We start from the raw sequence: 22,561 nt of genomic DNA on the forward strand, positions 1-22,561 counted from the left end.
TTATTTACTTATCTATCGATCTATTAATTTATCTATCTATCTATCTATCTATCTATCTATTTATTTAAAAAGCTGTTCAGCTTGATTCTCTCTATTTATGAAAAGGAATGGAAGACTAGGCAAGAAACAGGTCAGCAGAAACACCATCTAGAGATTTATGCCGCTTAAGTGAGATGACCATGCATAAAGTCACTACTTGTTCCTTCCCAAGTCACTTCATTAAGTGCTAGAAGGAATCTGCAAAAACATTCCAGGAAGCTGCACAACAGCTAAGGATACTTCTCTTCAGTGTCCCATCTTCAATACATCGCTAAAATTTGATGCGGTCTCTATAAAAAAAGGTACACTTGGTCCTAAAACATCAACTAACTCAGTCCAAGATTGACCTCCATGGGTTAACAGCCTGTCCACTGAGGCTGGGTGCCAGGCTCCAGGTCCCACGTGACCACCAGAGTGCACAATGCATAGGAAAATTTTGTGCGTCATGTCCTTCAAAATATTAGTTTGTCTTATCTACTCATTTAGATTATAAACTAAACAACTGTCATCTAAGCAAGGCAGGAACTGTCTTACACTTTCGAATCTGTTTGGTCTCTTGAATAGTGCTATATGCAGAGGAGACAGTTACTGAATTGTTAAAGGCCTAAATCCTACTTAATAATACTTTGCATAGTTCTTTTGAGTTTATAAATCGCTCAGACATGATGTCATTTGCTCCATACAACTACGTTTGGGAAATAAGCCTGGTGCTATTAACTCCATTTAAAAAAGTGATACTCAAAAACAATTTATGGAAATTAAGTGATAGAGCTGAAGCTGGAGACCACAGTTTGATTCCCAGCTCCAGTGCTCCTTCCGCTGTATCCCACTGCCCTGTATGAAGCTGCTGCTTTAAGCTTTATAGTGGAGAAAAATTAAACTTAGGATAAAAAATTCCACATATGAAGCAGGACAGATGGTTTTGAAATCCTGCTTTTATCATGTCTTATTCTGAAAACAGAACGTGAAATGGGAGGAAGGCAAACACTGGGGGCAAAGGTTATGGTTTAGGCCAACCCATGTGCTTCCATCGGTTTTCTTCTTTCTTCATTAGTAGATATGAAACATATAATCATTTTGTTTCTTTTGGTCTTAAGTTCTCACATTCTTCACCAAGTTTTATGACTCTTAGTTTCCTACCTCTCTGAGTAAATGGGGCAGGATAAGCTACAAAGAATGTTTTCACCAGAACCCACTGCCTCCATATTGTGGCGTGTGCATGTCTGGACTTGACTTTGGCGGATTTCCCTGTGGAAGGTACTAGGTGCTAGAAATTAAATGATGCAGAGATAGGAGAGCTGGGAAAGGGCAGAGAAGGAGAATGGCCACTGACGAAGAAGGGGCAGCATGGTGTGGTGAAAAGAACAAGGGAGTCGGAGTCAGATATCTGGGTTTCTGGCCTTACCCCCATCACTTAGGAGCATGTGACCTTGGCAGACCACTCCACATTTCTAAGGTTCGGTTTTCTGATCTGTGAAATAGTGCTCATCAGCTCTGGCCTGCCTCCCCCACAGGGTTCTAGCAAACTTAAACAAAAACATGGAGGGGCGCCTGGGTGGCTCAGTCGGTTAAGCGTCCGACTTCAGCTCAGGTCACGATCTCGCGGTCCGTGAGTTCGAGCCCCGCGTCGGGCTCTGGGCTGACGGCTCAGAGCCTGGAGCCTGCTTCCGATTCTGTGTCTCCCTCTCTCTCTGCCCCTCCCCCGTTCATGCTCTGCCTCTCTCTGTCTCAAAAATAAATAAAACGTTAAAAAAAAAATTAAAAAGAAACCAAACAAACATGGAACATTTTGCAAATAAGAGATTTACTATTCGTAACTTCTAACTCCATGTGAGAGGTACCTAAGAAGGCAGGTACCAGAAAAAGTAGGTAGGCAAACAGATTTTAGGGTATTTATCTCCATGGCTTCAGAAGGACTTTTATAAAGGACTTAAGGAAAGCAAGTGGGGGAAGATGATTATTTTGCAGCATTAACATACAAGATGGCATGAGCCGCTATTAAAAAATGTGAGCCGGGAACCATTTTCTATACCTATTTGTAGATTTTAAAGGAAAAACGAAACACCTCTAACAAAGAATGGATTAACGTTTTACAGTGTAGATAAAAACTGTGACTCAATTATCCACTGCTTTTTTATAATGACCGCTACCACTTAGTGACCACTGATGTGTGCCAGGCAGTATGCTAGACTTTATATATTTAATCCTCGCAGCAACTCTGTCAGGCAGGCACTACTGACTCCATCTTACAGATAAATATAAGCTGACGGCTTAAACTTGTTTGAAATTACAAAGACGGTAAGTGGTGGGGTCGGTATTCCGACCCATAGTCTTTCCAGGCTCGGTATAACTGGGCAACTATTTCCTTGACCTGCCCGATCCTATTCCCCAACCTTCACACGTCCAAATCCTCCTTGTGCTCCAGGTCCCCTAAATGCTGTCTCATTAATGAAGGCTTGTTCAGGTCTCAGGTCTCACCCATAGCCCCCACAAGGAAGCCAATGACTTCCTCCGAATGTTCAAGGAGTATATTCCATGAATAGAATAAGACGATGGCTAGTTCGTTTACTCACATAATTTTAGGCTTCCCTGATAGCAGGCTGATATCAGGATGAGGAAGACACAGTCCCCACCCTCCAGCTGCTCAAGAGCCTAGTGGCTAAGACTTGGTGGGAGGAGTGAACCTATGCTCTTGAGGGAATATATATTTATCTCGGTATCTGCCACTGTGCCTGTAGAGTGAATGAATGAATGACGCAGGATGTGAGCTGGATCTTCAAGTGACAGAGCAACATTTGGGCAGAGCGGAGGCAAGGGCAGGCTCTTCTAGGCAGTGGGAACTTGTCTGAGTAAAGAACTGAGGTCAGAAATGAGCGTGGTCTATCTGGAGGTCAGGGGAGAAGGGGTGAGAGAACAGAGGAGAGACATGGTCTGTCCCGGGACCTGAATGCCGGGGCCCCATCACACAGCCCGTTCACAACAACCACAGCACATAATCTCTCCAACTCGGTTTGCAACTTATCGTCTTACTGGCAGGCGTCAAGTAGCAGCTTCCATCGACATTCTTCCCCGACCGTAATTCAGCACTCTCATCAGCTGAGCGTGTGCATGTCAATTTGAACCTTGGACTTGGCAGTCGGTAGCAAAAGTAAGACGGTATGTTTAAACGGCATGCTGGTGGCTTTTAACCAAAATACTCAAGAGCACAACCTGTGACTTGAAAGTCTACTTTTCAAAGTTGTGTTGCTTGGCAGTTACAATGGGGTTGGTGATCTGAGGATGAGAAAATTGCGGCTCCTTTTGGAAAGACCTAGCATAATGCACTCAGACCGTGCTCCACCTAACCCTCTCGTGAGGAAAACACGTCAGTTTTAGGATGAAGCAGGTAGCTGCTTTTGATATTAGATCAGAATCCTGTAACGCGGAAGAGAAAAATCACGTCACCCAGGAAATTTTCATAACGTTGTCTTTTAAAAAACCAAACAAACAAGCCGTCACACGGCTTTGAAGCCTGCCATGAGGAGGGAGTCAGCGGCCGCACCGACCCTCCTCCGCCAGTTTGGAATCCTCGACACCAAAAGCACACACAGCAAATCTGCTTCCGCAGGGACCAGTCTGTGAATGGTAACAACCGCACAGAAAATGGAAGTGTTTTCTTTTACAAAAGATGTAAGAGGCTCCCTCGGGAGTGTGAGTTTTTTTACCCTCTGCCCTAAGGAGCACAGGCTTGGGAGGGAAGTCCTCGGTCCACGGTCGCTCTCGGAAATTCTCAGATTTCCTCAAGAGGCTAAAAGTGCTCGCTCCAGCTTTGTTTGCATTTGTAACTTCCAGGCTGGCTTCCTGTGGTGGTTTTTGCTTGGAATTATTCGGTAGCGCTCATGTGGTGGTACTTCGGATCTACCTTGTAGCCCATTCTTCATGACAGCACCATAAAAGGGTACCTGCTACTCATTCAGCGTTAATGTGAATGTTGGCACGGAGGGGCACTGCAGAAATGTGTGAGTTTAGGGCTCAATGGGTTCACTACATCAGTGCCAGGAGACCCAGATTCTAGTTTTATTGCTCTAGGTTCATGGGTCAACCACGTTTGGAAAGTCATTTATTTCCTCTGTACCTTAGAAGTGAGAATTGCTGGAAATGTCAGTGTTTTAGGAGGGGAAGGGCAGGCAGGTTGCAATGTGGAAGCATTTCTATACGAACATCTCTCTCTAACGAGATCTCAGAAGAAAGGAATCCAATCTCTCAAGTTCCAGTAATTTGTGACCATTTTGTTTTTCATTTTAAGTATTTACATTTTTTCTTTTTCTTTTTTTAATGTTTTTATTTATATTTGAGACAGAGAGAGAGAGAGACAGAGCATGAGCAGGGAAGTGGCAGAGAGAGAGGGAGACACAGAATCCGAAGCAAGCTCCAGGCTCCGAGCTGTCAGCACAGAGCCCGACGCGGGGCTCGAACTCACAGACCGCGAGATCATGACCTGAGCCAAAGTTGGACACCCAACCGACTGAGCCACCCAGGAGCCCCAAGTATTTACATTTTTTCTAATTTTGTATTTGTAGTTTTGTATTCTTTTTCTTGAAAAGGGTTCCCAAATTATATAAGCTCTCTGTTCCTAATGTGAGCATGTACGATAGCCAAGGTGGTCTGTCCTTTGCCAATAAAGCTACTGTGCCTTTTCTAAGACTGTCCCCTCCACATGAGGGGGTAGATGAGAACGGTGGTAGAAGGAAGAGGAGCAGCAGGTCAGAAAAGAACTTGTTCATGTAACAAGACAGGCCAGACAGCGACCGTCTGCGAGAGGAGGGGAGAGTGGTGTCAGAGGAGGCAGTGGGGAGGCAGGGGCCAGGAAGACCATGGAAAAGAGCCTGAATTTTATTTTAGCCACTGAGAGCAGGGAGGAATTAAGATACAGATGAAACTCTGGCTACTGTGGGGAATGAAGAGAGGCAGGACAAGAGTGAAGTTAGGGAGAAAAACTGGACTAGTGCAGTGTCGGGCAAGAGAAGGTGATGCCCTGGACTGGGGTGGTCATAGTAGACACGGGGGGCAGTGGTCGGATTCAATATACACTTTGCAGGGAGAGATGGCGGGGTCTGCTGATGAATCAGACTAGATCTGGTGCGAGGGGAATCAAGGATCATGCCCTGATGTGAGCGTTTGCTGACAGGAAGAGAGAGGAAGGGCACTTACAGGTATGTCCAGGCTGAGGCGCCTGTGATGCTCTACAGGGGGTTGCGGGGGGTGGGGCGTGTCAAGTCGATCTCTGGCTGCACACAGTTGTCAGGAGAGAGTCTGGATGAAAATGTAACTCTGGGGGTCATATGTATATAGACGATTTTCAAAGCTGAGGGAATGGATGAGATCACATGAGAAGAGAGTAGAGAGAAAAAAGAGGAAGACCTAAGATGGGGCCACGGAGAGCTCCATTTTTAACGATCAAGTAAAGGAGGAGGAACATGACAAGCAGAGAAAGAGCAGCTGAAGGGAGGAAAACCGGGGGAGGGTAGTTAGCGTCCAGGAAGCCAAGAAAAGAGAAAGCTTCAAGCAAGGCTAAATGCCAGTCGCGGAACAGCATTAAGGACAGAAAAGTGCCCTTTCTGTAACACGGAGTTCGGCAGATATCTACCTAGATAAAAGGAGTTTCCGTGTACCGACTGCACTGGAGATCAGACTAGAGTGAGTTCATGGGGAATTGGAAACATAGAACATATATGGACCTATAATCACTAAATCAGTAGTTAAAAATCTGCACCCTCCTCTCTCAACAAACAAAAACCACTAGGTTTTTGCTAAGTTCTATCAGACCTTCGCTGTATAGATGATTTTTTTACCTTATATAAACTGTTCCAGAGAATACAAAAGAAGGGAAAGATCCTTCATTTATTTTATAAGGCTGTTAAAACCTTGTTACCCAATCAGACAAGGATTATTATGTGAGAAAGAAAAATTCTAGGCTAGCCTCACCTTAGTTCACAGAGGTAGACATTCTAAAAATTAGCAAAATGAGTGTAACAATATAGGAAAAAATAATACATGACGACCAGATAGAGTACATCCCAGCAGGCAAAGATGGCTTAACATTAGAAAATGCATTAACACTAATTAACACAAGGAGAACAAATATAGTGTTATCTCAATAGATTCAGAATAAGCATTTGATAAAATTAGAACCACACACTCAGTATACACACACAAACACACAATAGAATACTATTTGGCCATAAAAAAAGAACGAAATCTTGCCGTTTGCAATGAGGTAGACGCAGCTAGAATATATTACACTAAGCGAAATAAGTCAGAGAAAAACAAATACCATATGATTTCACTCACATGTGGAATTTAAGAAACAAAACAAATGCACGAAGGAAAAATAAGAGAGACAAACCAAGAAACACTTTTTTTTAAAGTTTATTTATTTCGAGAGAGAGAGAGAGAGCGAGCACGTGAGCAAGGGAGGGGCAGAGAGGGAGGGAGAGACAGAATCCCAAGCCAGGCTCTGAGCTGTCAGCACAGAGCCTGAAGCGGAGTTTAATCGAGCTCAGTCTCATGAACTGAAGATCATGACCTGAACTGAAATCAAAAGTCAGACACTTAACTGACTAAGCCACCCAGGCGCCCTTGAAACACCCTCAACCATAAGAGAACAAACTGATGGTCACCAGAGGGGAGGTGAGAGGAGGATGGGTGAAACAGGTGATGGGGACTAAGGAGTGCACTTGTTATGATGAGCACTGGGTGATGCATGGAATTGCTGAATCACTATATCGTATACCTGAACCTAATGCAACGCTGTATGTTAAGTATATTGAAATTAAAATGTCAGGCAATAAAAAAATGAGAACAAAACCCCCAAACCACATACCTTCGTGATTAAGAAAACAACTCTTAGTTGCGCTAGGAATAGAAACTTCCTTTCGCGAATAAAGGCTATCTATCCAAACGTGCGATAAGTACAGTACTTAATGGTGAAAAGTTAGAAGCATTCTCTGTAAAGTCAGGAATAAGACAAGGGTATTTACTGTCAGTGCTCCTCCCATAATAAAATGGAAGCCAAGAAAAAGCAACGTAAGCAAAAACTGGAAGGAAGAAACAATGCCGTCATTCACTAAAACACTGATTGTATACATAGAAAATCTAAGAGAATCTAAGACAAACTACTAGAATTAATGTTACCAAGGTTGCTGTACACACTCTCAAAATATAAAAATCAGGGGTATTCCTGTGTATTAGCCACAAAAAAGTTAGATGCTATAATGAAAAATTTACAATTGCAACCAAAATGGTAAGCTACCTAATAAAAGATGTAGAAGATCTTACGAAGAAAATTTTAAACCTTCATTGAGGTATTTTTAAAAAACAGAAAGGGTGGCGGGGGGCTCCTGGGTGGCTCAGTCAGTTAACTGTCTGACTTCGGCTCAGGTCATGATCTCGTGGTTCATGAGTCTGAGCCCCACATCGGGTTCTGTGCCGACAGCTCAGAGCCTGGAGCCTGCTTTGGATTCTGTGTCTCCCTCTCTCTCTGTTCCTCCCCTGCTCACACTCTCTCTCTCTCAAAAATAAAGATTAAAAAAAAAAACAGGAAGGGGGCGCCTGGGTGGCTCAGTCAGCTGGGCACCCAACTTTGGCTTGGGTCATGGTCTCGACGTTTGTGGGTTCGAGCCCCGCACTGGGCTCTCTGCTGTCAGCGTGGAGCTGACTTCAGATCCTCTGCCCTTCCCCTGCTCATGCGCGCGCGCTCTCTCTCTCTCTCAAAAATAATAAATATTTTTTAAAAAAAGGAAAGAAAACATATAAAGAGATACCAAGTTCACAGTAAGGAAGATTTGGTATCATAGTATCAAATCATGCAAATACAATTCTTAAGAAAAACCAAAAGTTTTGAAGAACTGTAAGTAGGAGCCTCACCCTATCAGATATCAAGAAAGTTGGGGGTATCTTCCTTTTCCCTTGCTATGAAGGAACATGATTTAGGTGTAGCACTTCTGGCCTCTCTCCATTCTCTCTCTCTTCGAGAAGAAGGGCCTTTTCTGATGGGTGAATTTAGAGGGAAAAGTAAAACTTGGGTACTCTTGGCTTAGCCCCATCTGGTTTCCTATAGGAGTCTGTGACTGCTCTCTGCAGAGTGGTCAAGGGCCTGCCTCTGTGAGGAAAGCCTGGGGTTCTCCAGTTCACGATGCGACTGTGAGGGGAAGTTTTATTTTGAGTGATGAGAGGGGCGCCTGGGTGGCTCAGTCGGTTAAGCGTCTGACTTCGGCTCAGGTCATGATCTCACGGTCCGTGAGTTCGAGCCCCGCGTCGGGCTCTGTGCTGACAGCTCGGAGCCTGGAGCCTGCTTCCGATTCTGTGTCTCCCTCTCTCTCTGCCCCTCCCCCGTTCATGCTCTGTCTCTCTCTGTCTCAAAAATAAATAAACGTTAAAAAAAATAAAAAAAAAATTGAGTGATGAGGGGCGCCTGGGTGGCTGAGTTGGTTAAGCTTCCAACTTCAGCTCAGGTCATGATCTCGCAGTTTGTGGGTTCAAGCCCCGCATCAGGATCAGTGCTGACAGCTTGGAGCCTGGAGCCTGCTTCTGATTCTGTGTTTCCCTCTCTCTCTGCCCCTCCCCTGCTTGTGCTCTCTGTCTCTCTCTCTCTCTCTCTCTCTCAAAAATAAACATTGAGTGATGTTTTTGCAAACCCTTTTTATTTTAGATCTGAATCCACATTTTCCAAAAGGCTTTTTCAGTAATGAAACTGACATTTTGACTTCTATTACTCTGTCTTTTGTATATCCCCTCTAAAGTGGCTCCACATATGAGGGGGAGGAAGGATGCTTTTTATTGGGTATCCTCAAACCTCAACATGACTTAAAGACATTACATGTTGTCATAGTTAAAAATGTGGTATTAGCCCACAGATAGACAAATAAAACAAAGGAGCAGAACTGGGAGCCTGGAAACAGACTCATGCATATAAGTAAACCTGGCACATGAAAGAAATGGCATTATCAAACAGTGGACAAAAGACAGACTCTTCAATAAATAACACTGGGACAATTTGCTGTCTGTACTGAGCAAGATTCGTTTAGTGATTAGCCAGGTAGTATTGTGGGTTGCTTCTTTTAAAAAAACTTATTTTAGGGGGGCACCTGGGGGGCTCAGTTGGTTAAGCATCCAGCTCTTGGTTTCAGTTCAGCTCATGATCTCACAGTTTTGTGAGTTCGAGCCCTGGATTGGGCTCTGTGCTGACAGTGCAGAGCCTGCTTGAGATTTTCTGTAACCCCCTCTCTCTGCCCCTCCCTTGCCCCCGCCCCCCCTTTCTCAAAATAAATACATAAACTTAAAAAATAAAAAAAAATTAAAAAATTATCTTAGGTTATTTGTCATTTGCATTAGGAAACCTTTCATGAATTACGTATCTTGCTTCCAACTAGATCACAGATTCTTTGAGTGTAGGGCTTGAACCTTACACTTCTTTGTTAACTCTCCAGAGCGCCTATCACAGAACTTTACACAGAGACAACACTAAGTAAATGTCTGCTGGCTCTCATTATTTACATTAAGACTCAATTCCTGTTCCTTATGCCTCAGGGCACACGGGTCCATATCAGTACCAAGCTTTTATAAAATATTTTGATATTCTAAGTAGAATTCTTTAAACAATTGTTCGTTTGCTTAATAGGGGTCCTATCTAAGATCAGACATCAGAACTCGCACTTTGAGGATCACATAGGACAAAAATAAAAGATGTCAGAGTAAAGGTCAGTTAAAGACGTCGCTTTCTCATTACTCTCAAGGCCTATCCTTCTGGCACAGAAGAAAATGAAACCAATCTTATACCTTCCTCCCTACAGATAGTTTTTCTGTCTCACCACACACTGGTGAGATGAGCAGGGCAGGGATTACAGATGAGGAAATTAAGTTTCAGAGAGGTTAAACTTCAAGTTCACCCAGCAGGCTGGAGAAAGAAGTGGGAAGAGAAGCCAGTGCTCTTTAGAAGAAACTATACTGCTCCCAGCTCTGTAGCTCTTAAGGCTTGATTTCCATTTATGTGATTTTGTAAGTTCCTGCCCATCATCCAAGAATTCAAACTTCAAGAATGACTAAATGGCTGGAGCCAACAGCTCTCCATGTAAGTCAGGTGAATCAAGCTAATGTCTTCTTTGCAACAGAATTTCCCTCTCCCCTTCTCTTTGTAAAAGAGTTCTGTCTGTCACGTCAAAACATTTTTAAACAGCAACTTGCCCTTGTGGTCCGACAGGCACTGACATCAAATATAAGAAACATTTTGGCATGGGCCTCCTGGCCTCAGACTGGGTCCGTCAAGCTGACCTATTTGTTGTCTGCTTTCTTCCCTTAACTCTCATAGCCACTGATCCTGAAGCTCATGCTGTAGTTACGTCCTTCGCTGGCTCTTCGAAGAAGCCCCAGGGGCTCCTTGTCTCCCTTCTGTGGATCACACTGGCTGTCCCCCAGTCTCTGCCTCAGCAATACGCTCAAGGATTCCTCGCCCAGCCAACCTCCCAGTGTTCAAACAGTACCCCCTCGAACCTGCGCCCTTCCAGAGGGTGCCTCACTCCACTAAGCCAGACTGGGGTGTAGACACACACACGTACAATGGCTGCCTTTCCTTTCCTTCAGGTATCTTAGCAAAGAAAGCACGTGTGGAGTGATGAGGAAGCCAGGAAAGTTTCTCCGATTATTATCCACGTTCCAGGTTCTGGGTGTCAGAGATAAAGGTACTCACCACCTGACCATTAGTCCATGCTCCATGAAGTTTTTCAGGTTAGGGAGGGTTTGCCTCAAGTCTGGAGTCCCTAGTCCATGTTGATATCTTAGCTGCAAAGGTGGAAAAACAGAATTAAAAGAAATTGTGGCAGATACTAGGCAATGCTTCCCAAACACGATCCATTCACTAAGTTTTTTCTTTTTTTGAACTCTCAGAGAGGAAATGTAAATGTACGATTCCAATATTGTTGACCATACTTTCAGGATGGTATTTAAAAGGTAGCCTCTTCCTCTCCTGCTTCCTTGCCTCCTAAAGTTAGAGAAGACAAGGAATGGCCACGTATGGAATTAGCACATTTCAAAGAGCCCTACAGGGTTTGCTGACATTAACTCCAGGGACACATACTGCAAAACCAGTATTTGGTTTTCGATACTGAAGGCTGGCAGTAGATACTCTGGGCACATTCAGCCCTTCTTTCCCTGACCTTCCCCTTTGTATAACCAAGGGCAATGTCGTGCTCATCTCTAATTTCCAACAGTGTCTGACAGTGCTAGGGCTCGGTTAATGCTTATTAAACAAATAAATAGCAAGCCACTTTTGATAGAAGCTGTGCTCTGTTTTTCTCTCATTCCTAACTTTCCTCTTGTCCAGAACCAGGACTTACAGCTGTAGAGCTGGTATGAGGAAACTATGGCCTGTGGATGGATCTGGTCTTAGTTTTACTTATTTCTGCTAGAGTTGATTTTCTAAAATTAGGTCCTTCTATGTACCTTGGGTAACTTGCTAATGGTTTTCATCTGTCTATTCCTTGCCTTCTCTAACTCTGTCTCTGACTACCTCTTGCTTCTTTAACTGGTCATAACAGCGATCTAAGTATATGTGCATATTCATACACATGCGCTCTCTCTCTCTCTCTCTCTCTCTCTCACACACACACACACACACACACACACACACACACACAACATTAAATACACAATAAATGGGGGCGCCTGGGTGGCTGAGTCGGTTAAGCATCCGACTTTGGCTCAGGTCATGATCTCGAGGTCCATGAGTTCGAGCCCCACGTCAGGCTCTGCGCTGACAGCTCAGAGCCTGAAGCCTGTTTCAGATTCTGTGTCTCCCTCTTTCTCTCTCCTCCCCTGCTCATGCTCTGTCTCTCTCTTCTCAAAAATAAAAAAACGTTAAAAAAAATACACAATAGGAGCGCCTGGGTGGCTCAGTTGGTTGGGTGTCCGACTTCGGCTCAGGTCATGATCTCGCGGTCCGTGAGTTCGAGCCCCGCGTCGGGCTCTGTGCTGACAGCTCAGAGCCTGGAGCCTGTTTCAGATTCTGTGTCTCCCTCTCTCTCTGACCTTCCCCCATTCATGCTCTGTCTCTCTCTGTCTCAAAAATGAATAAACGTTAAAAAAAATACACAACAAATGTACAAGGCCCTGTGGAAATGTATTTTTCAAATGATATGATATATATGAAGAAAGTACTTTGTAAGCTGTATACTGGTGTACTAACATGAAAGATAATCAGTCTTGAAGTTTTACTTTTCCAACACCTAAATTTAAAAGTGGCTAAGCCAAACTTCTAAATATTTTCCTCTCTTAAAAAATAAAACCACTACTAGGGCTACTGGCTGGCTCAGTCAGTAGAGCATGCGACTCTCGATCTCGGGGTTGTGAGTTCGAGCCCCACATTGGATGGAGAGATTACTTAAAGATAAAAAAAAAATCTTAAAAAAAGAAACAATAAAACCGCTACCAATAACAACAACAACAAAATCAAAGTTTTCTTTTGTTTGTATCTACTACTTAACTGATTTTTTTACTTAAGTGTGAGTGACACTAACAGAGTTTACTCTCACTACCCTGAACCGCTAAAGGAAAACCCCCAAGCCTAACCAGATCTCTCGAATGGTCTGAATATACACAAAAAATAAGGAAGTAGAAACAGAGAATGTTAAAACTCAAAGGTATTTCGAATGTTATTTAAGGCAATCCTTTTCTTTTGCAGATGGGGAAACTGAAGCCCAGAAAGGGGAAATAAATTCTCCAGGACCGCATGTTTTCATAGCAGAGATACTATTAGCTAGAGCCTCGTTCTTACAACCATGCTGTTCCACCATCTACCCCAAAGTCTGAGAAGAAAATTGGTTGAAATACTTGAGAAGACAAAGGGAAAATATTCTTTTCCTTTTCCAGAGCTAGCTTGGTGACCTAAATCACCTCCTGAGATTTGCTGACCTTGAATTATAAGATCTACTCCATATTAAATGACATCATTTCTTATATTAGTATAAAAGCATTTTTTCCATACATTGATAAAAGTAAAATGGCTGATATCCCAATGTGACATTCCTGAATTCATTGTTTCAATAAAAAAGTGAAATTGTTTACACATGGCATGGAAATTTCACCTGTGATTCATACTGAAAAATATTAAATATCAAAAAAAACCCAAAACACACACACACCCATACTGAAATAACACTAAGCTATGTGTCCCTGAGCCAGTACATAGTCAATTGCCTGCTGCAGGCTCCACAATGGAAGGTGGGTGTTGAATTCTTTTCACAGACCACAACAAAACTTTTTCTTCAAGTCTGATTTCAACCAAAAAAGGAAAATGTGGGAATTCTAAGCCTCTACCCAGGTCTTAACCCTGCATTTGCTGTATAGCATTATCATTTTTTAACCACAGAATCCTTGGACATTATATCTTAAAGAGACCCTGGAGACCATTTTTCCAACCTCCTTCCTTTCATAAATGAAGAAACTAAGGGTCAGTAAGGCAAGTGTCCTGCCCAAGGTCACAGCTGATCAGGGACCAAGCCAAGGCTGGATTTAAAATTTTTTTTTAATTTTTTAAATCCAAGTATAATTAACATACTATGTTATGTTAATTACATTCAACATTCAACATTTGTGCATTCTACATTCATTTTTCTGATTCAACAATTCTGTACGTTATTCAGGTGCTCACCACAATAAGTGTACTCTTAATCCCCATCACCTATTTTACCCATCCCCCAGCCACCTTCCCTCTGGCAACCACCAGTTAATGTTCTCTGTTTGTCTGTATTTCAGTCTGTTTTTGTTTGTCTCTTTTTGCTTTGTTCATTTGTTTCTAAAATTCCAAATACGAGTGAAATCATATGGTATTTGTCTTTCTCTGACTGACTTATTTCACTTAGGTCCATCCATGTTGTTGTATATGGCAAGATCTCTCCTTTTTATGGCTGAGTACTATTCCTGTGTGTGTGTGTGTGTCTCACATCTTACATTCCATTGTGTGTATGTGTATACTGCTTTGTAAATAATGCTGCAATAAACATTGGACGCATATATCTTTTTGAATTAGTATTTTTGTTTTCTTTGGGTAATACCCAGTAGTGGAGCTGGATCATATGGTAGTTCTGTTTTTAATTTTTTGAGAAACCTCCATACTGTTTTCCACAGTGGCTGCACCAGTTTGAATTCCCTCCACCAGTGCATGCGGGTTCCTTTTTCTCCACATCCTTGTCAACACTTGCTGTTTCTTGGTTTTTGATTTTACAAGGCTAGAGTTTCTTTTCTTTTTTTGGCTAGAATTTCTTCAAACACATTTTTTTAAGGTTTATTTATTTTTGAGAGAGAGAGAGAGAGAGAGCGGAAGCAGGGGAGGGGAAGAGAGAGGAGGAGACACAGAATCCAAAGCAGGCTCCAGGCTCTGAGCTGTCAGCACAGAGCTCAACACGGGCCTCAAACCCATGAACTGCGCGTGAGCCAAAGTCAGATGCTTAACTGATTGAGCCACCCAGGTGCCCCTTGGCTATGATTTCTTAATAACAACTCCAAATTCTTTCTACCATGTCACCCTTTTAATTTTCAACATATAAAACCAAAAAAATTCACACATAATACATATATATATTAAAATTTAAAAATAAAGTACATGTACTGTTTAGTAAGTCTAAAGTGCTATAAGGCTTATAATGAAAAAGCAAATTCTTTGCTCTTCAGTAACAACTTCTTCACCTTCATATTTCTAAATAGTGTGATTATATTAATTTTCCTATTATTTCCTATTCTTCCCAGTTTTAAACATCATCTACTGTGTTCCTACTATGAAAAATGAAAATTTAGCTTTTATATTACTCTTCTCTTACACAAACATTTTATCCCCTCATCCATACACCACCTATGACTTTCTCTTAAAGAATGTGAGGATTTAACTCTCTACCCTCCCAAATATACTTTTCTTCACCCTCAAGATATTAAATATCACAATTTTTGTTAGCTCAATATTTAGTGCTTACCTTATTATATATGCAGAAATGCTTTTCACTGCTAAGCCATGTAACAACATACTATTCCTTTTTTGTACTTTTTTGGGTTTGCTTTTCCTAAACTGATAACTGTCATTTTTCCTAGTTGTTGGGTACCTATCTTGAAGACAGTGTTAATTGTTGAGTACTTATATACTTATCACTAGATCCCCCCTAAACTAGAACAAAACCTTAAAATTCTTCTCAGTCTGATTAAATACACCACATAACCTACCAGGTCCATTTCCCCCTTGGAAGCACCCCTCTTCTCTGTTCCATTCTGAACTTGCTGCTCTCGGGGCCTTCTCCACTGCTCGCTTCTCAGAACTTTCCTTCCCCATCATCTCTTCTGTGTCAAAGCTGTTGTTTTAGATCTCATGACTTCTCTCTTGATTTACTGCCTCATCATGGTAGTGCATATCCTATAACAGTTTTCTGGGAAAGGGGAGCATGGGAGGCATCTTTTTTGACACCTTGAATATTTAGAAATACCTTTATTCTATTCTCACACTTGAATGATAGTTTGTCTGGGCATAGAATTCAAGGCTGAAATAATTTCCCTTCAAAATTTCTAAAATAATGTTTCACTGCCATTTATTTTTTTTATTTAAAAAATTTTTTTAAATTATTATGTTTATTTTTAGAGAGAGACAGAGTGCAAGTGGGGGAGGGGCAGAGAGAGAGGGAGACACAGAATCCAAAGCAGGCTCCAGGCTCTGAGCTGTCAGCACAGAGCCCGATGTGGGGCTCAAACTCACAAACCATGAGATCATGACCTGAGTCGAAGTTGGGCACTCAACCAACTGAGCCACCCAGGCGTGTCCTGTTTCACTGCCATTTAACTGTGCATATGGGAACTGAGAAACCTGGTAACATTCTGATTCTTGATCCTTTGTACGTGAGCTGATTCTTCTTTCTGGATGTTTTTGGGATTTTATTCTTTAACCCCAGTATTTTAAAAGTTCACAGTGCTAAGCCTCTGTTTTGGTGTTTTTCATTCATTGTGCTGGGCACATTGTGAGGCCTTTCAACATGAAAACTGTTATCCCCTAATTCTCCTTCCCCTCCCCCTCCCCCTCCTCCTCCTCCTCCTTCTTCTTCTTGTTATTAGCAGCAGTAGTATTTTGTCATCTCCTCTTTCTCTACTTTCTGTTACTTCTGGGTTTCTTTCTTCTTCTTCCTTTTTCTTTTAGATTTGAAAAAACATTCAAGGCATTATGAATGAGACTGTAAAAGCTCATCAGATAGTCTATGCAGTGCTTGCTGACTGGGGGGGGGGCGGTTTCACTGTAGAGCAAGTGAGAATTGAAACCTAGCCCTTTCTGTGGGGCACACGTCAATCCCAGTGGTTCTCATTGCTGGGACTATATTTCTCCAGAGGGAATCCTCCAATCTTCTGCCTAGGAATATAATCTAGATCCCATTCTGAGAGTAGGAAAGAGCGGTTGGGGGAATTCATTGTTGGTATGTTGGACTTTAACTGAATCCCCTTGTTTTCGGTAAGGCATCTTATTTCTTGACCCTGTGTACCAGGCAGTTCGGAGTTCAGAGCTTCTCTGGTTCAATTTTTTCAGAAAGTAAACCTCCAATCTCCCACTGGGGTGTGTGCAGGGGTATTGCTCTGCTATGGGGTATCAGGGGTATTGCTTGGCTATGAAGTGTGGATGAAGTGAACTGGCAATCTTATTTCTCTTTCTGTAGAATTTCAAGCAATTCTCCTGTTTTTTAGACCTATTCCTTATTCTACACTCTATGAGGTACTTCATACCTCCAAATCCCAAGTCCTTCTGGAGGGCTATGGCTTGAATTACATGGTTACTTGAAGGCTCTAGGCTTCCTTTTTCTCCATTCTGCCAACTCAGTTTATCACTATTTGTTTGCATTTTTCTAAAATTTTGTTGACTATCACTCACTCTCGTCTCTTCTGTTCTCTTCAACCCCGTGAGTTTGCAAGTTTAAATTATTTTATCTAGTGCCACTAATAAGTAGCATTTCACTGGGGGAGCTGACATAAATGAGTATGACATAAATGAGTAAATTCAATTTGTTTATCATGCAGTCCCCTACATACATAACAGCTTTTTCATACTGGCTAACAACCTTCCGGACAGCCTTTTACAGAGTACTCAACAGAGCTCTATTTCCTGTCTCTAAGTCTCTCTCTAGGCATCCTCCATCTGGCCATATTCTCTTCTTTATCTTTATGTATTTTGGGGGGGGGGGGACGGAGAGAGAGAGAGAGAGAAGGGAAGGAGCAGAGAGAGGGAGAGGGAGAATCCCAAGTAGGCTCTGCACTGTCAGACAGCACAGAGCCCAACACGGGGCTCCATTTCAGGAACGCTGAGATGAAGATGTGAGCTGAATACTTAACTGACTGAGCCATCCAGGTGCCCCCATCTGGCAATATTCCATCTCTTCTCAAGGTGTGGATACAAGTTGCATTTCCTGTAGGTAGCTTTCTCTGACTCCTCCAGGATAAGGGAACATTTTACACCACTCCCCAAATCCCTTCCTGCACCAAGTTTGCATGTGCTGTCTTTGGAAACCCTTAACTAACTGAGTAGGTACTTGATAAATATTTGTTAATTAGTAAATGAGATCAATGCTGTGGGGAGGGAATGAGAGGCATCATGACGCACTGCAATGAGCTTCTATGCAAAAGATCTGGATGTGAATAACAGTGCTGTCAGTTACTAGTTATTTGACTTTGGGTAAGTCATTCACTTCTCTGAGGAGTTTCAGCTTCCTTACTTATAAAATGGGAAATGTTACCTCTCTTGCAGAGCTGTTGTGAAGTTTAAATAAGATAAAGTGTACAGAGCACCCCAAACAATATGTGGTACATAATAAGTGCTCAATAAACTAGACTTATTACCATTATAATACATATATACTCCATATATTATCATCATCAGAGCATCTACTACTAGGCTGGGCATAAAACTGGTGCCCAAAGATGGCTTATCACTTAACTAATTAGAATGAGTGTCAGAAAAGGGCGGGGGGGGAGGTGAGTTCAACTCAAAGGAAAAAAAAAATCTTAAGTACATTGTTCACTTTTTTACATGGCAATTTTTACTAATTTACTAAGCTTCTGACTGCAAGCACTCTAAAGAGGCAGTAATGAACACGATACATGTCAATACCTTTAAAATCATTGCACAGTGAAATGGAAAGACATGATGTGGGTGGTCAGAAGATCTGGGTGACTGAGCTCTACTGTATGATCATCAGCAAGTGCCTCCCTGCTCTGGCTAGCCAAATAATTTTCAAACTTTTTTTTTTTTTCTGTAGCTCTAGAATCCTTTGTTCAAATGAAATATTATGTAGAAGCCCAAAGCATAAAGCAAATAAGGAACTCCTCTAACTAAGGGAAGTGGTGGAATAGAATTAGAGCTCAGACAGGCATTCCCATCTTGCGGGTTAAACAAACGCTCCTGAGCTACATCATCTCGATGAGCCTTTCAAAGTTCTGTGAGTCCACTTTCAATGCTCTAACATTACAGGTTTGCACCACGTTTATAAGGATTTTGATATAAAAATATGGTTTGCACAGCACACATTCACAGTGCGAGAGAGGAAAGAACATCAGCCCAGTCAGCCCCATTTCTGACTTTGCCCACTTCTGATGGTATCAGAAGTCAAACTTGGCGAAGAGGGTGTCAAACCTTTATGTGTTCACTTGAGGGGTAGGTTTTGATGGAAGAGCCTACAGAAGATACCTTTCTGAGCACCTCAGGGGAAGTATATGAAAATAGAAGGGGTAGGATGGGGTTCAGTCTTATACACTATACTATGTCAGGTAGAGCTGACCTGCTATTAAAATGTACATACTTTAGGAAAGAAATAAATCTAAATTTTTATTAAGTAATTCTTTAACAAGTTAACTGTGGTGATGTATTAGCAGAAACGGAAAAAAAAAAAAAAAAAAAAAAAAAAAGAGGAGTGAGGCCAAGGAGGAAAAGACAAAGGACAGGGAAAGGGGAGAAAGAACTACATTTACTAAGTTCCTACATATTCTATTCTTTCATTCAACAAGTATTTATTTAGTGTCCACCAGGGTAGGCCCTGTAAATCAGCTCTGTCTCTGGAATGACAGGCCTGGACTCACAGTCTGTTCTCACTACATAATATATGAAATCTTGAACGAGTCACATAACCAATCTGTGCCTTGGCTGTAGAACATGAGCAACACTCCAGAGGCGGCTCTGAAAGTTAGGTTCAAAGACTGAAGTTCTCTTTTCTCTAAAAAAAATCTTATTTCACATTCCTCAAAACCTGCCCTCACCAAGTACTATCAATACCACACTTCCCTAAAGAGCTCTTTCTGCTCTCACTTCTGATTGGGGAAGGGGGGGGGTGCCAAGAAACCCAGGCAAATAAAATATTGCTTTGGGTCTGTCTAACTGCCTCAAATTAGTCTCTGAAATAAACACCTTTTGTAACAACTTCCTACTTAACCACCACCCAAAGAGTCTAAGCAGTTTTTAAGTGGAATTTTGGTTTCAATTAGCTTGAATTTCGGCTTTACTCTGATTGGTTTAGAACTCCACAGGAGCAATTAAACTTTTGCGCAACTCTATCGTAGATTAGTAGGTGAAAACTACACATAAATGATAAATGAGATGGGAAGTGGGAAGAAGAATGTTCGGTGGTTTCCCTGAAAAAATGAACAAATGCTATTGTCTATTAGCAAAAGAAAATCCCCATACAAACCAGGAAGATCTGGCTTTATAGTTACTGAAACAAGTTAAAGAAAAGAAAACAAGAGCACAGAATACATTTAGACCTCAGCAGACAATTACAACCATGTCAATTCCACTAAAGTATCTTTCCTTATCTTCCTCTCCCACACCATCTTCTTGTATGAAAATACAATTTGGTTTCATCCAAATCACTGTGAGTTTCACCAAATTAGATCAACTATGATGTTAGAGCCTTTGTAGTTGAAATTGACTAGTTCCTACAGCTTGATGAATGGTACTACTCCACTGAAGGAGTAAGACCATTTGCAGCTCCGTAGATCATATTTTAAAATAAAGTGTGATTGTACTTCTAAGAAATAAATGCTGAGCTCTTACACTCAGTGAGCATCTGCTTATTGAGCTAAGAGAGCTAATTTAATATCAAAGTACTCAATTTTGTTTTTATTTTTTAAACACACAATTTTTCCAGGCCAAGAAAGACTCCAGGGGTTCAGGAATCATTTTGTCATTTAGGTTTTGGCAGGAGAAATTCAGTTTAGACAACAGACACATGCACATGCATGCGCACGTGCACACACAGACACACACACAGACACAGACACACACACACACACTCTTCCAAACTATATTCATCTACACAAGGCCACTTACTGCGTGGCTTATTAGTTCCATATGGGACTTGAGCTAAGCTGCATGATATGTTTGATACAAACCGTCTGTTACCGTGAGGGAATGTGGATTAATACAATGCTTCAATAAAGGTTACTAAAAGATCAACACTTTCGTGATGGGATTACAATGAATTTGACTACAAAGAGAACTGGTCTACAGGAATTGAAAAAATAAGAAATTAAAAACGTACATATGCATCAAAGACTTAACTTTGGAGTTTTGGCTTATGTAGTCAAAAATCTCTATTGGACCAGTTACCAATATTTCAATTCATTTTTAAATGCTAAGGTTTCACTGACATGAAAAGAACTAGATTAAGAGCTTTAAAAAAAGGGCACCACCATGTCAAAAATAAAATCTGCTTTCTTAGAAGAAACAACTCTTTCAAAGATATGGAAAAGCTACTTAAGGAATATTTAATATGAGCAATAATATTGTTTCTTACAGTGAGTCATTGCAATATATACCTCTAAGGAAAAGTATAAAAACCTGATTATGGGCCTCTAGTTGCAAGAATAGCCTAAGTACTTTTCCATCCCCGTCTACAAACCATGCCAGTTCTTTTCCAAAATAGATATGTTATAATGTAAACACTGGACACAGCTGACCTCAGACCTCAGAAAAGCCTGAAAGTCAGGTCTAAAAGCTTGAAAGTCTAAGAAATGGCAATGTTTCTTCTATTCCTCCTCCCAGTTATACTACCAACTACTCTTAGAGTCATGGGATTCATATTAGAGCTCAATGGCACCTTTGAGAGCATCAGCCCACCTGCCTCATTGACCCTGTACGGTTAAGTGCAAGGTTACGTGGCCTAAGGTTGAACAGATTGAGTCCAGGGAGCAGAAAACATTTGCTGAGTTCTAACCACAGGCTCTTTTCTTTACATCACTTGTTGTATTTCTGAAGCATAGGTTATATCTGAGCCAAACTTATCATTGTAAAATCTGTCATATCAAAAACACTTCAATTAAGATGGTCCTTTGCTTCAGCATCTTATGTTTGCCAGAAACTAACTAGAAGCCCTATTAAATTGACGCAACTCTGGGGTCAACCTGATCGGTAAGTGTGGTCTCCGTCGTGGCCAATTCTTAGGAGTTGCTAAAGAGGGTCAATAAAGCACACTGTAAATGGACAAGCAAGGCAGAACTGGAAATCTGTCAAAGGCAGGCAAATCATACCCTTGATAGCAACTGCGATCAGCTGTAATTAATGATCATCAAAGAAAGGTTATGTTCTCAGGAGGCTAAAGGCTATGTGAGTGGACAAACTTGTATAGGATCCACTGAAGCAGATATGCTGTCAGGTCCAGCTCCCTGCCCTCGTGTTTAATAGTCCTGGGCATACTGATTTACCCCAAACTACCTTGTATTCACCTTTGACCCAATCTGGAGTCCTGACTCCCGTAGGGGCTATACGTTGTTCCTGACACAGTTCAAACTCAGAATTTCTGCTTCTCGTTCACTGACTTTGATGTTATCTTGGTGCAAAGAACTCTATCAGACCAAGAAGGTCACAGTCTAATAAGGCAGAAACTGTTTTCTAGGATGACTTATAAATGAAATCACAAAGTATTTAGCCTCTTGTGTCTGTCTTCCTTCATTTATGTTTTTGAGATTCATCTATGTTGTTACATGCATGAGTAGCTCATTCCCTTCCATTGCTGAGTGGTATTCTGTTGTATGAATACACCATAAATTGTCCATCTGTATGCCAGTTGATGAAAATATGGGTTGTTTCATGTTTGGGCTATTATGAATGAAGGTCCTATAAACATTTGGGCACAGGTTTTTGTTTGAACTTGTATTTTTATTCCTCTCGGACCAATACTTACCTGTGGAACACCATAGAAATACGCCTAACTGTATTTTAAAAATGTCAACTGTTATCCTAAGTGGCTATACAATTTCACATTCCCATCAGTCATATATGAATGTTTCAGTTGCTGTACATCACCATCATCAGGAATGGATACTGTCAGTTCTTAAAAAATCTTAGCCATTCGAGTAAGTATGCAGTGGTACCTTCTTATACTTTTAATCTGCATTTCCCGAATCACTAACAACATTGAGCATCTTTTCATATGCTTTTCTTGCCATCTGTATCTCTTCTTCTGGCCCTCTTGTACTTTCTGTAAGCTAC

The 22,561-nt window shown here is 41.6% G+C and overlaps 1 protein-coding gene across 2 annotated transcripts in view; it reads right to left on the minus strand.

Annotated features, from left to right (window-relative positions):
* Positions 1 to 22,561, minus strand: part of UVRAG (UV radiation resistance associated) — a 296,834-nt gene that overhangs the window by 16,788 nt on the left and 257,485 nt on the right. For both annotated transcript variants that reach the window (XM_042957394.1, XM_042957395.1), the window contains one exon: positions 10,763 to 10,854. In XM_042957394.1, the coding sequence (XP_042813328.1) occupies positions 10,763 to 10,854 (92 nt within the window). The remainder of the gene's footprint in view (positions 1 to 10,762; positions 10,855 to 22,561) is intronic.

This window comes from Panthera tigris, chromosome D1, assembly GCF_018350195.1.
Source record: "Panthera tigris isolate Pti1 chromosome D1, P.tigris_Pti1_mat1.1, whole genome shotgun sequence".
Taxonomy (NCBI): Eukaryota; Metazoa; Chordata; class Mammalia; order Carnivora; family Felidae; genus Panthera; species Panthera tigris.